This window comes from Phalangium opilio, unplaced genomic scaffold (assembly GCF_054372755.1).
Source record: "Phalangium opilio isolate 3A_F unplaced genomic scaffold, DU_Popi_V2 ptg000105l_1, whole genome shotgun sequence".
Taxonomy (NCBI): Eukaryota; Metazoa; Arthropoda; class Arachnida; order Opiliones; family Phalangiidae; genus Phalangium; species Phalangium opilio.
In genome coordinates, this window is record NW_028324207.1 from 6,667,362 (window position 1) to 6,682,758 (window position 15,397).

General features: G+C 34.9%; 1 protein-coding gene across 1 annotated transcript in view; it reads right to left on the reverse strand.

Annotated features, from left to right (window-relative positions):
• The window catches only part of LOC149628471 (solute carrier family 12 member 2-like), a 220,973-nt gene extending 206,540 nt beyond the window's left edge, over nt 1-14,433 (reverse strand). Inside the window, exon 1 of the mRNA XM_089851400.1 lies at nt 14,130-14,433. Within this exon, the coding sequence (XP_089707526.1) occupies nt 14,130-14,387 (258 nt within the window). The 5' untranslated portion in view covers nt 14,388-14,433. The remainder of the gene's footprint in view (nt 1-14,129) is intronic.
• Between the last annotated feature and the right edge of the window lie 964 nt (nt 14,434-15,397).

Sequence of the window (15,397 nt, forward strand, 5' to 3'; positions counted from 1 at the left end):
TGAAGTTCGCCCACTTTGGCCACCAGAGGCGCTCGTTTATCTAAAAATGTTTTCCATTTTATGTTAATTTTTAATTTAAATTTATTAGCGGAATAGCGGACATGCTGATGATTTTCTAGGTTTTTCCAATCTAAATTAATTACTACGTTTATAGTTTCCCTTAAAATGTGGAATTTCGATAAAATTGAGATTTCGTTTTTAGTCAATTTGCAATCATTTTGTGCAACTGGCAATAGCATTTAAGGCGGATTTTCTTTTTCAAGAGATATAGAAACGCGCCATCTATGGCCAATAATAACCAAAAACAAGCAGGCCTGATCCCCCATTCGTCCCTTTCCAAAGAGACCATTGACAGCCTTTGTATAAATATCGTAGACGTTGACTCGTGATAGGCTCTAATACAATTAATATGCTTATTTTGCGGCATTCACCTGTGGCCATGTTTCTCTGTATGTAAGTTTCGAATCTGTCTATTCTCTCACTCAGAGTCTCGAAGCCCTCTTTTCAAGATCCGGACGAGGATGGAAAACAAACGAACTCATTTAGTCTTTCTTTATCCTTCAAGGGATAGTTGCACTTCAAAACCACTTTATGTTATATGGGTTTTGGAAATTGGAAAAATAGTAAATTTCTTTTATGAAAATCGTGTAACAAATTGCAGCACATCGCAAATTTTTCTTTCATAATTTAATAAATCATAGAATGGTAACTTCAATATCGGCTGTAGTGACGTCAACATTTCACGTTTAAGCTTGTTATCGGAAAAAGCCCACTAAAAGTGACTGTAATTTTTGATTTGGTCTAGACTTTGCTAGCATTCGAAGTGTCACAATAGACCCCAACCAACAAATAAGCAAGTTGGGTTGGTCTAGTCTCCATTTAAGGGATAGGATCACGTGACTAACAAAGTTGACTGTAGTACCATCTGTCGTTGAGCGACGAAAGTAAAACTCTTATTTTTCTGATTGGATTAAAGTCTGATTCTTGTGGTAAACCAGGTTCTGCGCATGGCAAAATTAAGCCAACCAGGTTATCCCTTTCTCGCCCAAAAACCCGAGAATGAGATCTGAGCCGTTATAATAATTCAAAAGATTTGTTGGGTGGGTCTATTTTGTTATCTAGATTTCACATTCTGCCTCTTCATGTCTAAAAGCATATCTAAAGGAGCTTCCTCGGCTACAAAACGACTATGGTAAAATATAATAAACTAAACCAAACCGGATAGATATATACGTATATATACTTTCAGAATCTTTAAAGAAAAGTTTCGAACGATTTTATCTTCCAACATTTAAAGTGCTACTACCCCTTTAAATTGTATTTCTTTCTTTCCTAGAATTTTGTTCATTCTTTTCGCTCTTGTGTACATACATACATCTAGGAAAAGCTCTTACCTCATTGAGAAAAGGTAGGGCTAAGAAGTAGCAAAATATGAAGCACTCGTTAGGTCCTGAATCCAGAGTATGCAATTAAGATTTTTGCCCAACGGGCCATGCCGTATGGGACATTTTTATTATTTATTTCTTACTGTTTTAGCAAGCTTCACCGTTAGTAAAAAAGGCTAATATGAAGTGGTCATTTGTAAAACTAAACCAGTTAAAGTTTAGGCATAATTGTACGATAATTATATGAAGTAAATTTTGCGTGATCTTGTATGTGCATGTAAATCTAGCAACATAATTAGATGATATCTTAATTAAAATTGAAAAGAGGTTGTAATAATAAAAAAGTGTCGAAATTTGATAAATTCAAGTGCAATTAACAGAAGAAATAAATTAAGAAAACATCTTCATAAAGAGAAACGTGCTTTGTTTCAACGTGTTTCTTCTACGACAAATTTGCAACAACAAATTCGGGGTAAGTGAGAGTCGAGTAAACACTTCACTCTTATTTGTTTTTCCGCAACAGATTCAAGAAGGAAAGAGTAAATATTCATTAAAAACAGATGGAGTACCCTACTACTAAGTGTATTGAAGTTTTCCCTCCTTAGCGATCTCTTAATATTTTTTTTTTCGAAGACAAACCTCTAATAAAGAGTTTCAGGCTTTTTTTAATACTTCCTTCATCCTTAGCTCCTAGCCCTTCGACCTTTCTTTAAATGACTTATTTGTTCGCCGAGAAATTAATTGCCTTTTAATTACGTTTGACATCCTCCAGGCGGTACGGTGCGCATTGGGTCTTCACCTCCTCCTCGGAAATACCAATTTTTACACACAATCTGTCTTTTTCGAGGAACTCTTTGCCTGCAAGGTACAGTACTCACTCACTCACTGAGTCGCCTAGGAGTTTGAGTAGGGCGAGTTAAGTAGAGAGGATGAAGTTTCTTTCGGCGATTCTTTTCGCTCTCCTGGTGGAGGAATTTGTCACTAATCCGCTTAGAAAACAACGTAATTGAAGTGCGAAACGGACGTGACTTTTCGACGGACTCAATTGGAAAGCCGAAAAATGCGAGATAGGTGACTACGAGAAGAATATTTAGGCCTACACCAAGGAGTCTGTTAGTAAATAGTATCTCGCAGACAATTCAGGATGGCAAAAGCTTCATCTTAATCATCTCGATACTTCTCCTAACGTGTTCGTGTCATACGGTGGAAAATATCAGACGCTTGTATAGAAATATAAAAATAGTAGTTGCAATACATTTAATTCAAATAAAATCAAATTAGCCAAAGTTATTGGTCACGGGACTTAAATTTCATATGCCACTGAAAAATCGTTTAATTCGTGTGAAAACTTGAAGTTATTGTTTTGTGTGGTTATATTTTAAACACGCGTAAAGCATTATTCTTTAATTCGCACCCATTTCTTAGCGAGATACATTAAATTTGTGTTGTTATGCTCTCGCTAGCGGGATAAAGAGTGTATCGTGTGTGTGATTTCAAGGTCAGATTAGACTCGTTTCTACGCTGCTGATGATTGCTCTTAATAACGTATATTTGTGTATATTGTTTCTTGTTATTCTTGCTCTTAGTATGGATTTTGTTTTTGACTTAGTTTTTCTTTATTGTTATTAATAACAATTGTTATAAAATGCAAAGAACCTTAACGGACCAGTCACCGTTAGGTTTGACAAAGAAGGAATCCTTTTCAAAAAGCTGCCCTGGCAGAGGGGACACTCGTGCGGGATATGTAAGATAATAAAACAGTGAAACAATAGGGGCAAAAAAACAGCATAAGGTAAACATTTCTTTGCTAGACGTCATACTTCCAGTTCTGAGCGAGACTGATAAATATTAACTTAACAGTAGATTTCGCAGCAGACGGCTTAAGTCTTTAGGATGAAAGTGAGCCCTAGTAACATCGCGCACCTCGGCGGAGGCAGAGTCTATTTACCCTTTTCTGTGGCTTCAACTAGAGTTCGTTCTGGTGGAGTCACCAAATAAGTGTTTACTTTAAAAAAATCGAAATCGGAATGATAGGGATGAAAAGCCCCGAACACACGATATTCATGTCTGCATACATTGCCAAAGCTAGGGTAAGAGATACCTTGAAAAGCCGGCGCAATACTCGTGCGAGGGGGGATTCTCCCCCGCACGAGTAAAAAAGACAGATCCATGTTCTCCAAATGACTTTTGGGTTTGCACTCTAAGCCGTTCAAATGGTTTTGGATTCAAAGTTTTTAAAATAATGTTCGTAAGAGACGTTCTGAGAAAAACGAGGCCTGGCTTTTTCCCTACCAGTTTATTTTGGATCAAATATGTAGTCCTTAACACGTCTTCAACTTTGTTACTTTCTGTTTAAATTTTGTTTATTTCAGTTCAACACGTGGGTCTTCATTTTCTTCTTTTTAATTTTCAACGAGTTTCTTTCCCAAGTGACAGGAAACCTTTAATGAATCACACTAATTGAAATGTTCACATATTTTAAAAGCGCCTTCTCAATTTTCATATTGGATCAAAGAGACTTGACCGAATATTTCCAAAACTTAAAACAACGCTAAAAGGCGACGTTTTCTAGAATTTCTGAGAAGGTGATTAAGAAAGCGGATGTACTTGGGATTTAAATTTCTAAGGGATTGAATTGCATGATTAAATTGAAAGCACCGAGAAAACACTTCAAAAACATCGTCATTAAACTAACGCCTTACATTAAAACAAGTTTTCGAAGAAATCCATTAAAAAAATATAATAACTTTTTGCGAGTTTCGTCTTAAAACTTAAGAAATCATCAGATCGTATAGTTTTAATTGAAACTTCATGGCCCAGGAGAATAATCCTGGGCCTCGTTTTCTAAGAAATAAGTCTGAATTTGAATCTCAAAACCCAGTTATATTTGGGCTAATATTTTGAAAGGTGATTTTGCTTTTAAAAATGCATTAGAATTTTATGTCTAACCACGTTTGTTCATTTTTCGCCTACGTGACTCTATCAACAGTTTGGAGACTTGGATATACTATCACTAGAAATACGTACTGTAAGCTATAGATTAGGTTAATATATTCAAAGCTAAAGAGAAACCGAAGCCCGTAAAAATATGATATTGCTATTGCATTCACAAAATTCCAGATACTTTACATCAAGATGCTGAAGAGAAGCAAAATGCATTTTAAAATCTTCAAAAGCCGGAATAAATTCAGGTTTTTTTCAGAACAAAGGTCTGGATGCATACAAGGTGTTTATGAAAGTTGTGTCAGAATTTTAGGAGGGTGTTCTTTGCGCTAATTCGAGTCAAAAATGTTTGGAGTGCATTACGGATGACACATTAATAAAATTAGCATTGTCTTTTAGTTTCTTAGTGGCCCGGATGGAAAAATGTCATGGAACATTTTATCTACCCTAATTGCTGACAGGCTTTGCAGATACACCGTGTGTTAGTGTTTTGTAGTCATAATGTTCAACTGGCAGATTGTAGCGTTCATAAGATATGTTTCATAAGTTTGTCACTGGTTACTGAGAGCTTGTCATGAAGTGACGTGCCTGAAACGTCATAAATTCTGTAAAGCGACGCCTGGTGAAGTGCTGTAAAGGAGAAGAATTAAGATGCCTAAGTATTTGCGCCATAGTTCCAGTCCCCCTTTCAAAATACAAGGCGGGGAAGCAAAAGGAGGCCGGGCTATTTCGCCTCTCCCCAATTGGAAAATACGTAATTTTCGTCATTCGCGTCGTTTTGACGTGAGTTTTCAATAACCAATGAGATGCTGGTTGTAATTTTGAGGCGGGGATTAATTCCGGACCTGCGTTTGAACTGGAGATGAAGCTAGGAATGTGACGAATTTATACCTTCTCCCAAGTAAACTGGATATAGCTTCTTGAGAGTATCGTAAATTAGTGCGTAGAATAAGCTTATCCTACTTTCAATATTGAATATTGAAATCTTGTCTCTTATCTTTCTTTCCAGTGACGTCGTAAGAGAAATATTGTTAGAATAACTTATTTCTTTATCGTAGAATAAATAAAGACGTTACGGACGGATTATAGGATGTTCTGAAAGACCAAAATACTAGGAATTTCCTTTCGAAAGAAAGATATATTGGTTTCTTCAGTTTCAAGTGCGGCTCGTATAACATCATTATCTTATCATTTGGAATCTCCTACATAGCGTACCCAATTCAAAGCTATTCCCCTTCATAATTCTAACCTCTAATGTTGAGGGACAGAATGTGATTTATGGTTTGAAGTTCGTGTTTTTCCTCAAAGTTCTAGGCCTAACTGTCTCGCGCAATCTAAAACGAAAACACCAGACTAGGAATTTTCCACTAAAGGGCAGGTGAAAAGAATTTTCAGAATGAGTAAATTGAAGAGTTAAATTGTAAAATTGAGAGTTCTATGAAATGATGTGATATTATACACCCTGGGAATCGAATACAGTTTTTCAATATGTTTAATTCATAAGATATGTTCCATAAGTTTGTCACTGGTTACAAACTGGAGCTTGTCGTGAAGTGACGTAGGTGAAACGTTATAGATTCTTGTAAAGTGACGCCAGGTGAGGGGCTGTCAAAGGATTAGGACTGACTAAATAGGAAAATGAACTGCAAAACCCAGTGTGTTCAATTCTCGCTTGTCATTCTTGAACTAGCTCGAGCATAAGTCTCTAGCATTACGAAGTATAGGAAGTGTTATTCTTATGGAACTTATTTCATAAACTTATGATTATAATGAGAAGAGTGCACTTTCGTCGGTTTGTCTGTAAATAACATATTCACAGAATGGATATGTTGAACGCTAAAATTGTTGAATTAGAAGTTTTATTTATGAGCCAGTTAAAAGCTTGGAAAGCGCCTGAAAATTTTACGAGTTATATTTCCAGTCATTAAATATCATTACAATGAGAAACACGATGTTTGTTTCCAGTAAATAACGCATTAACATTATGGATATATTGAAAGCTAAATCTATTAAATTAAAAGAAATTTTAATTGATCGTACGAAAATTTAGTAAAATATTTTTTAATTAGTAAATATCATTATAATAACTAGCACACGTTTTGTCTGTTAATCTAACGCCTAATGTGTCGGGTGCAGGAATTTCAGGTATATTCACACTCTTTTTTTCGTAGCCAGTGCTAATTCGAGCTTCGTTCGCATATAGTCTGCAAACACGTGTTTTCTCAGAAACGAAAGGAAAAAAGGCAACACTTTCACAAAGTTTCAACCAATCAGCAACGACTGCTAATCATGTATCACATTGTAAATCCTCAACTTAATGATTAAATAAAGTATTCAGCCTTCTCACGATCAAATAATATTTCCCTAATACCCATATGGTTTTTTAATTTTCAATTTAAATTCTTCGAAATGAATATAAATAGATGCATTTTTTTATGAATAATTTACATAAAAACAACGACAATGTGAATAGAATGACGCCCTTTTGATCAGTGTAAAATCATTTAGACTCTATCAATTCTGATTGGATGCTGAGTCGCTAGCAACGCGAAAATTTTCGAAAAATCAAAGATTGAGTTTTGGACTAACGTGCCAAGCGATGCTCATGACCGTGCAAACGAATTTGTAGTGCGTGGCCAAGTAACGAAGCAAACGAAGTCGCCAAGCGGAAAAAATACCGTAATGTGCACAGTAACAGATTAATTTTGGAGGAGAGCTGGGTGTTTAAATTTACATAAGTTTTAAAACCAAAGAGGTTACGCATGGATTCGGAGCCTCCGAGATTATCTACGCCCTTGCGTGTCAATTTTTATGTGGGGAAATATCCAGTTTCATAGAGGAAATATTTTCACAAAATATGTGTACTAGATGGCGCTTTTATTACAGTTGCGAAGGGGGTCTTCCATAAATTGTCGTTGATATTTTAGGGGCCAATTACAAAAAAATTATGAAACAGAAAAGTTTCACCGTTAAATTGGCGTAATTGTATTAGGGGCTATTTACTTTCATAGAATCTTTAGGTTAGATTGTATGGACAACCAAATTAATTATGAGATTTAAACATTGGTGGTTTTTTAGTAAAACAAAACTTCTTGAAGTTGCTAATTCACAGTTTCATTATACCATAAGAGGAATTTTTTTACTCCTTCGTAACCTTTCATTTTTCTAACCTTAGCTTTTTCATCCTTTACTTCATTGGCATGATTGTTTAATAAAGGTCTTCGGAAATTTTCCGAAACATTTTCTTACTATCCGCGACCTCGGCTTCGTCGCTCTACGATGCCTTGCCCTAATATTGTAGCAGTCGACGGGGTCACGAGGTTGAACTTATTTTTATTTTACGATACCAAAAGTGCTACCTAGCGAGAAAACACGGCGAACCAAATTAGTTAAAAAAATATTTTCGCTTTGCTTTAGGCACGGACCCAGATCATCTCGGAGGCTCCTAAGGAGTTCAAATTGGGTATCAAAAAATATTTTGAAAATATGATTTGAAAACAAGAAGGAATTAGATTGCTGGTGAATTAATATACATAAATAAAAATGGACGATAGGCTAGTTGATTCAGAAGTAAGATGAGACTAGAAGTAAAGAGCTCTAGCATTGGTAGTAGATCCTGGCACTAGTGAACAAATTAGAGGATTTTATGCCGCTTCCTTCGCGCCTACTCTAGAGAGAAAAAAATTGGTAGAGTTCCAAAATATTTCCTCCCCCCTTCCCCTCAACGTAGAGCCGCGGAACACGGACGCGGGTGCTTAAATCTAGTTCTGCCGTCTACCGCCACGAGCCTCTCACGTTTTGGAGGGAAAATTCAGAAACTGCTACCAGAGGGCCAACTGTTGGTGTGTTATCAAGAATATTCACTTTCGCCAAGTGAAGAATTTGGTTAGCTCAGTACTTCAAGTCTCATCTTACTTCTGGTTGATTATATAAAAGGAGCATCAAAGATGGACACCAAAATGCAACCTTAATTAAAGTAATTCACAATCCCTTTATAGGAGAGAAATGGGATAAAAAGAAGCGGCTTGTAATTTATATTTGGATGAATGTCGGTACTTTTAAAAATCTCGCAATAAAAACTGAAGTACCCTAATCGTACTTTTTTAAGAGACTTAGTATTAGAGAAAGAGAACTAAACTCCGTACGAACGTTATCGTTTCGTTCGCTAACGTCGAACCATAAAAATAAATCAAAAAGGTGGATTTTGCCGAATATACGTCTTTTGTTTTTATAAACTCTACTTTACAGAACGAAGTTAGGATTGTTATTATTATTATTATTATGAAATAAACTAATACAATAAATTATACAAAAGCACATTTTCTTCGTATAAACACAGTCCGGAGATATCTTAATTTCGCTTTTAGCTTCCTTCGCATCACGCAGTCTCTCACTCTGTTTTATTTTTTATAACGTACTTTGAATTAATTTAAATTAAGAAACTTTTTGTTCATTTAGTTTTGAAACAGTGATTTTACAACTCTTGATTTTCAAAAATTATTTATATTTATCTGGGAAAAAGTAATATTTGAAATTCAGAGTTCCACAAAACCTTTCTTTCGTGATCTAAACTACAAATTGAGAGACGTTTCATCTCGTACTTGAGACAAAATTTCGTGAATTTTGTTCTAAATTTTAAAATGAGGTATCTTTGTACATGTGTAATTAACCTTACAGTCTCCATAAACATAAATGCAACCCTTATTATTCAAGAGACCTTTTCAAACGATAAAACATTTCGACTCATTTGGATGAGACAATTTGAGTTATGTAAACTAGTTGGGTTGTGGTAACAGAAGTTGGACAAGTTGAATCACCAAATTAAAAACTGATCACTGAACAATTTTTGTTGACTCAACTTTTTGACCCATTTAGTTGAGTCTAAAACTTCTGAAAAGGCCTTTAATTGTACTCTAACTTTTATAAAATTTTCATTATGAGATAACTAGTAGTTTTTATGACCTAAACAATAGAAAAAACTCTATTTTGGAATATTTGAAATCGTAATTAGCTTTTTCACACATAACTACGTTCAAAGTGTCACTTCAACATGAACTTTGCCGCGAAACACGCCTTAAATTTTTGAAAGAAATAGAAAACCAATAATAGGCCTACAAATAATTTCTGCATTGCCCTAAGTGCAGTAGAACTCATGAAGTCTAAGTTTTGACGTTTGAGGTGCCCTCAGCTTTCGTAAAACCAAATTAAGAAGAACAAATATGATATTTTTTCGAAGGATAATATAGAACGCAATGAACTTTGTTACAGCAAGAAAGGTTTATTAACATTCGAGATTCTTATTCCATTAATATTTCCAATTCCAGTGGGAACCAATTTTCTAACTGATTTTGACTCTACAATAGCCATAACGCGCTACTTGTTCGAAATTTAAGATTTGAAATAATTCTGCTGAAGTCCATTCAGAAAATCAGGATTGGATTAATATAAGCGGGATTTGCAAAGAAAGGGTTAGGGCCGGAGTTCGTCTCATTCTGAGGCGAGCGCCCACTTCCCTATTCCGTAATCCATACTTCTTAACGAGCGTTTCATGAACAGACGAGACGATCAAGGGCTTTTGGGTGCCCGTACCGCGCACTCTTCTCTCCACGATATGAACAACCTTTTCCTTTTAAGGATGGTTTGGGAGACTAGCTCTTCAGGTTCATCGATTGGTAATACCGACAGCGTATGAAAGTGGGTACGAAACGAACCAGGAACGGCAACCCTATTGCCGCCGCATTGATTATGTTTCTCTCTTCTGCCTTGTCGACAACCTTCCAGATCGTAAGCTTAATTTGCTTTACTTTTTGGGTCTATTTATCCTAAATAAAGCATTTTTCACAATGTATGGAGGTTTTATTAAAGCTGCAAGTCGTTTTCATATTCAAATAAAGGCGTTTTAGGCCTAATATATTTTAGGGATAATGCTTTGAAAGGTAACCTCCTCAGGTAACACGTTCGAATTGCAACAAGCTGAGATAGCCGCTTCAATTTATCAAGAATCACGACGTTAGGGATATGAGTCGGTATTTACTGTCCGTATAGCAATAGTAATTTAAGAAAAGATCGACTCACAAATAACTGACCAATTTAGATCAACCTGTAACTTTGCTATACTAAAATTATTTTTTTTAAAAAAAACTTTCAGTGCATTTACAGAACAATGAGGTGAAAATTAATAAACTTCCCAGAATGGATTTGAACCACCGACTTTGGTGTCACCGTCCCAATACTCAAACCATCTTTGTTACTGTTGCGACTCAGATGGTTAGAGCATTGGGACAATGACCCAAGGTCAGTGGTTCAACTCCAATCTGGGGTGTTAAGTAATTTTCATTTGGGGGGTTCTGTAAATAAACTGCTAATGGAGCTTATCCATGTTAAATAACTCTTGGTGCTCAGAATTAAAAGGTTTAATAATTTAAATGTTACTGCATTATAATAATCTAAGCTTTGTCTATGAATGGATGTAAGGGACACTAAGCCTATGGCTTATTTACAGGTGGATCCCTTCACATTGCATAGAGGGGTGGTGGCTAGCCTCGTCTGCTACAGCTAACCGACATCGCCCTATACAACTATTACAGTATGCTCCAACTAATTCTGATCTACAATTACAACAGTCCATCTATGTGGGTTGAACCTTTTGTGACCACGCCTTTTCTATAGAACATGAATTTTATCATGGAAAACTTAAAAACGCACTATTAAAACGGTAAATCGAATTATATCTATTGAGGGGAAATAATTAAGGCATAATTATTTACACGTCGTAGCGAAACCAATTTAGTTTAAAATGACTTCAAAACAGAGTGAAGTGAGTATCAGGCTTATTGGTGTGGAATTATAGAAAGAATTGCCTCATGTTTTGACTGAAACGAATTTAAGAGAGAAATTGATCTTTTATTTTAAAAAATCATTTCATGTAAAGAAAACGTATACCCAGGGATATATTTAATTTTATAAGTAGGAATGGAGAACAGAGTAATGTGGGCGCGCGTCACGGAGGGGCATGAAAGAAGAGGCGGGTCATAGCGACAGAGGTAAAAAGGAATTACGTATTTTTCGCCGTCCCCGTCAGAAACGTCATAGAAACATAGTTTAAGTGAGCAAATAAGATAATTTAAACTTTTCCTTACGTGTTGGAGGGAGGGGCTCTATACTGGGTGGTCTATGAGTCAGACTGAACTAAAGGCTAACCGTTCTCCATTCCTACTTCTAAAATTAAATCTATCCCTGGTATACAATATAAACATTTTTATTACACCTCAAAACTGGATCATTTCGAAGGTCCCTACACTATAGTCTGTCTATAAGCTAACCTTTCCCTTTTGAGGAAAAGGAAACAAAGCTGGCATATAAGTCGGAAAGAAAAAAAACCGGTTGATTGAAGCTTGAATGAGGAGGAATAAAATTAAGACAGAGCGAAGGATCTTGCGGGTGGCATGGGGTTGCTTTGAGATAGGGACAAAGTTAAGTTCAGGAATGGCCTTCAAAATTAATGAATAGTCCAAATTGTTTTTCTTTCCTCCGACCTTTCACTCTCAACGTCTTCTTTCAAATTCTAATTCAGTCGGCCAACCATCCGAGTAAAGAACGCGAACAAAAAAAAAGTCCAAAGAGAGCTTTGAAGAAGGGTTTGGGTACAGGATAAAAAAAACCCTACATCGAATATTTTATTAAGGAAGAAAGAAGGGAATATAAACGAATTCGGGATTTTTTTTTACTCAAGCTAAAGTCCTTTTCTTTACTTTCACCCCCTTTGAAGAGAAACGTATAAAGAATTAAAAGTTCCTTCTCTCTCTCTCTCTCTCTCGCGACAACCTCAAGAAAAATCTTCTCGTATTTAGTTAAGTTCACACCATCAGAATGGTAAAACCTTGCATTTAAATAGAACTTGAACTTGTCAGAATACACGTTGTCAGAGTACTCCAAATGTTCTCCATTTTTAAACAAGAACATTCACGATATTAATGGCTTGAACAAGACGGTGAAACTTTAAAATTTGTAAATTTTTTGTTTAAATAAATTTTTCCAATTTGAAAAATTATATATATATTTTAAAAAACTAAGTTCTAAAGATTTTGGGAGCTTTCTGACCTTGGTGCTATTTTGGTAAAACCTTTTGAATTGATCGTGAACTTTGGTAAATTAGCTGTTGAAATAATCATTGTAACATTGTCAGAATATATCAAATGTTCTCCATTTTTTAGACAAGAACAATCTAACGGGTTCATCATGACAGTGAAAGTTTGACATTTGTAGAGTTTTGCATAAACAAATATTTCTACTTCCAAATTTATTTTTTTATTATTATTATAAACTAAGTTCTTAAAATCTCGGGAGCTTTCTGACTTTGGTGCGATTTTAAAATGAAACATCATTCATAAAACCCCATGCATTTAATATTAAACCATAGAACAATTCTTAATAATTGAAAGATGAGGCAATTGCCCTGAAACTAGATCTCAAAATTATCAATAAAATAAATGTAAAACTTTAGTGAAATTCATGGATTTATGACTTCAGTTATATTTTCAAGGCAATTTACTTAAAATTCCCCAGCAATGCGAAGTTAGTAAGAATGAGAACGATTTTGTATGATTCTGACTTTAGGCTACTTTTCAAAATTAACTCAAATCTTTCCACTTAATCTGTCAATAACAGATTTTGAGACACTGAAGCGAAAAATGGTTTACCGACAAGTAGTGAATAGCAAATGAAAGTTAAAAATCCTAAGTGATCAATATTTTTGAATTCACACTATTTTTAATTCATTGGTATGTAAATAATACTTCATGTTAGAAGACTCAATGGAAAAAGACTTCAAATTATTTTAAGGGTTTATAAAAAAACTAGATGTTTCAAAACTTTTAATAATTGCATACCTAAAGCTAAACACATAAGACAAACAAAATTATGAGTACGCGTAATAGCCCCAACCTTGTCTTAGACAATGATAGATTTCATATTTTCTTTATAGGTTGTGCAATCAGAGAATGGAATGGTTTTACATTAAGGTTTGGATAGAAATATATCCTACTAAATTATAATTGTAAGTATATAACTATAATTTTATTAACAGCTTTACCAACATAGGAACCGAAAGTTTACAAAAATAAGCAATCAGTTACAAAACAGATTTATAGATATCCATAGTTCCTTTGTTTTTATCACTATCTCAAAAGTGAATGACTTCTATGGTGGAGCGAATTCTCTGAGACTATATTCTAAACCATCTCTGTTACCCAACTTGTTGATCATTAGATCTAATCAATGGCCCACTTTGATCTCTGATTTAAGTTACCGTATGAAAAACTATTCAACAACAACTGTTTTCATAGAAACCAACAACAACTGTTTCCATAGACCCTATTAGACAATGTATTGAAAAAGGTGATGGTAAAGTATGGTGAGTGGTATATCACTGTTTACCATGCAATAAAACATGTTCTGATCCATGAGACTTAAAACACCCAAGAACTTTGCGTTAAACATAATTTTTGCCTCCTTCTACGAACCCCAAGACAAATTTTTCCAAAGTCGTAGACTTCACAGTGTTAAAGACATTAGCTGTTTATAATGTTGTGCAGTCATGAAAATTTTGAAATATTTTAGCTTACAGTGCGAACCCAATTCCGCTAACTTACCCACCACCTTTTCCTTTCTATTTTCTTTAATTCTACAGTTTCAACTAGCCAAATTATATAAACTCGATTGAAGATAAAAAAGTTTGAAGTAGAAGAAAGGAAATAAGACACCGATAGAATAAAAAAAAATAAAAGTTTAAAAGGTACCCACCTTTTTACGGTCGTGTTGGTCAGTTCCGTGTAGTTCCTCGAGAGTAGGTCGATTGAAATGTTCGTGAATGGTTAAGGCGTTTCGGTAGAAATCCACATTGGGCAAGGCTTCCCTCGTATAATGACGTAGACTTTTGACATTGGTGTCCTCTTGACCGGTACTAGATGTAACCGAGAGTTGACCGTCCTCGGAACGAAAGGCCTCGTTTATAAAGTCCACTCTTGACCTCTCGGACGTCGCTGAGGTTCGACGATCCATTTCGCTTTCTGTAGGATTATCCCAAGTTTTAGTTGTTCTTCAGCCAATTATTGGAAGGCCAAACTGAACTTATTTTATGGGGAAACAAAGAAGAGCTTTCTTCTTGTAGATAAAGTTAGAATCGTGGAGGGAACTTTCACTACGAATAGGTTCTTGGAAGGAAAGTTCTATCTCAAGCCTATTTAATAAGATACGCTAGGCATTAATGAATTTTAATCAGAACTATTTTTTCTTATTAACGCAGATTTGGTTCATTTTTTTATCAAGCGTAACGCGTCTTATCAACTACCGTATTACATCAAGTGTTAGCGAGGGTTCGATCACTTACCAAAATATTCGTTGTGAAAATCGTTTAAAATCACAAACATTGTAGAGATCACCTAGAATTATTCTTAATCGTAAATTCAAAATTCGAAAAATTCAGAAGCATCGTAGCCATCCCCAAAAATTTGTCGAAAATCCAAAAATATAGTTGAAAATCCCAAAGTCTCGTTAGAACTGCTAAATAATGTTTCATGTTCCAAAATATTGGTCACAGTTACAAAATATCAATCATTGTTTCAAAATCAGATATATCGTTCAAATATCCAAAACATTGTTCAGAGTTCCAAAACATTGTTAAGAGTTCCAAAACATTGTTCAGAGTTCCAAAATAACATTCACAGTACCAAAATAACATTCACAGTACCAAAATATGGTTCAAATTTCAAAATATTGTTCCAATTTGCAAGCTATTGTGTGTTTAAAATCTGAAAAAAAAAATTGAAACCCAAAACGTCGGTTTAAATCCCAAAAAAATTTACTCAATTCCAAAATGTAGGTTTAAATCCCAAAAGAATTTAATCAATTCCAAAATATGTTCCAAATCACAAATTATTGTTTGAAAGCTGAATATACCATATAAAATACCAAAACTACGTCTGAAATCATAAAGACATAATATCTGAAATATTGAAACATATTTTAAGATTTCTAAAAACTGAAACCTTAAATATGTGTCCGACCTCTCG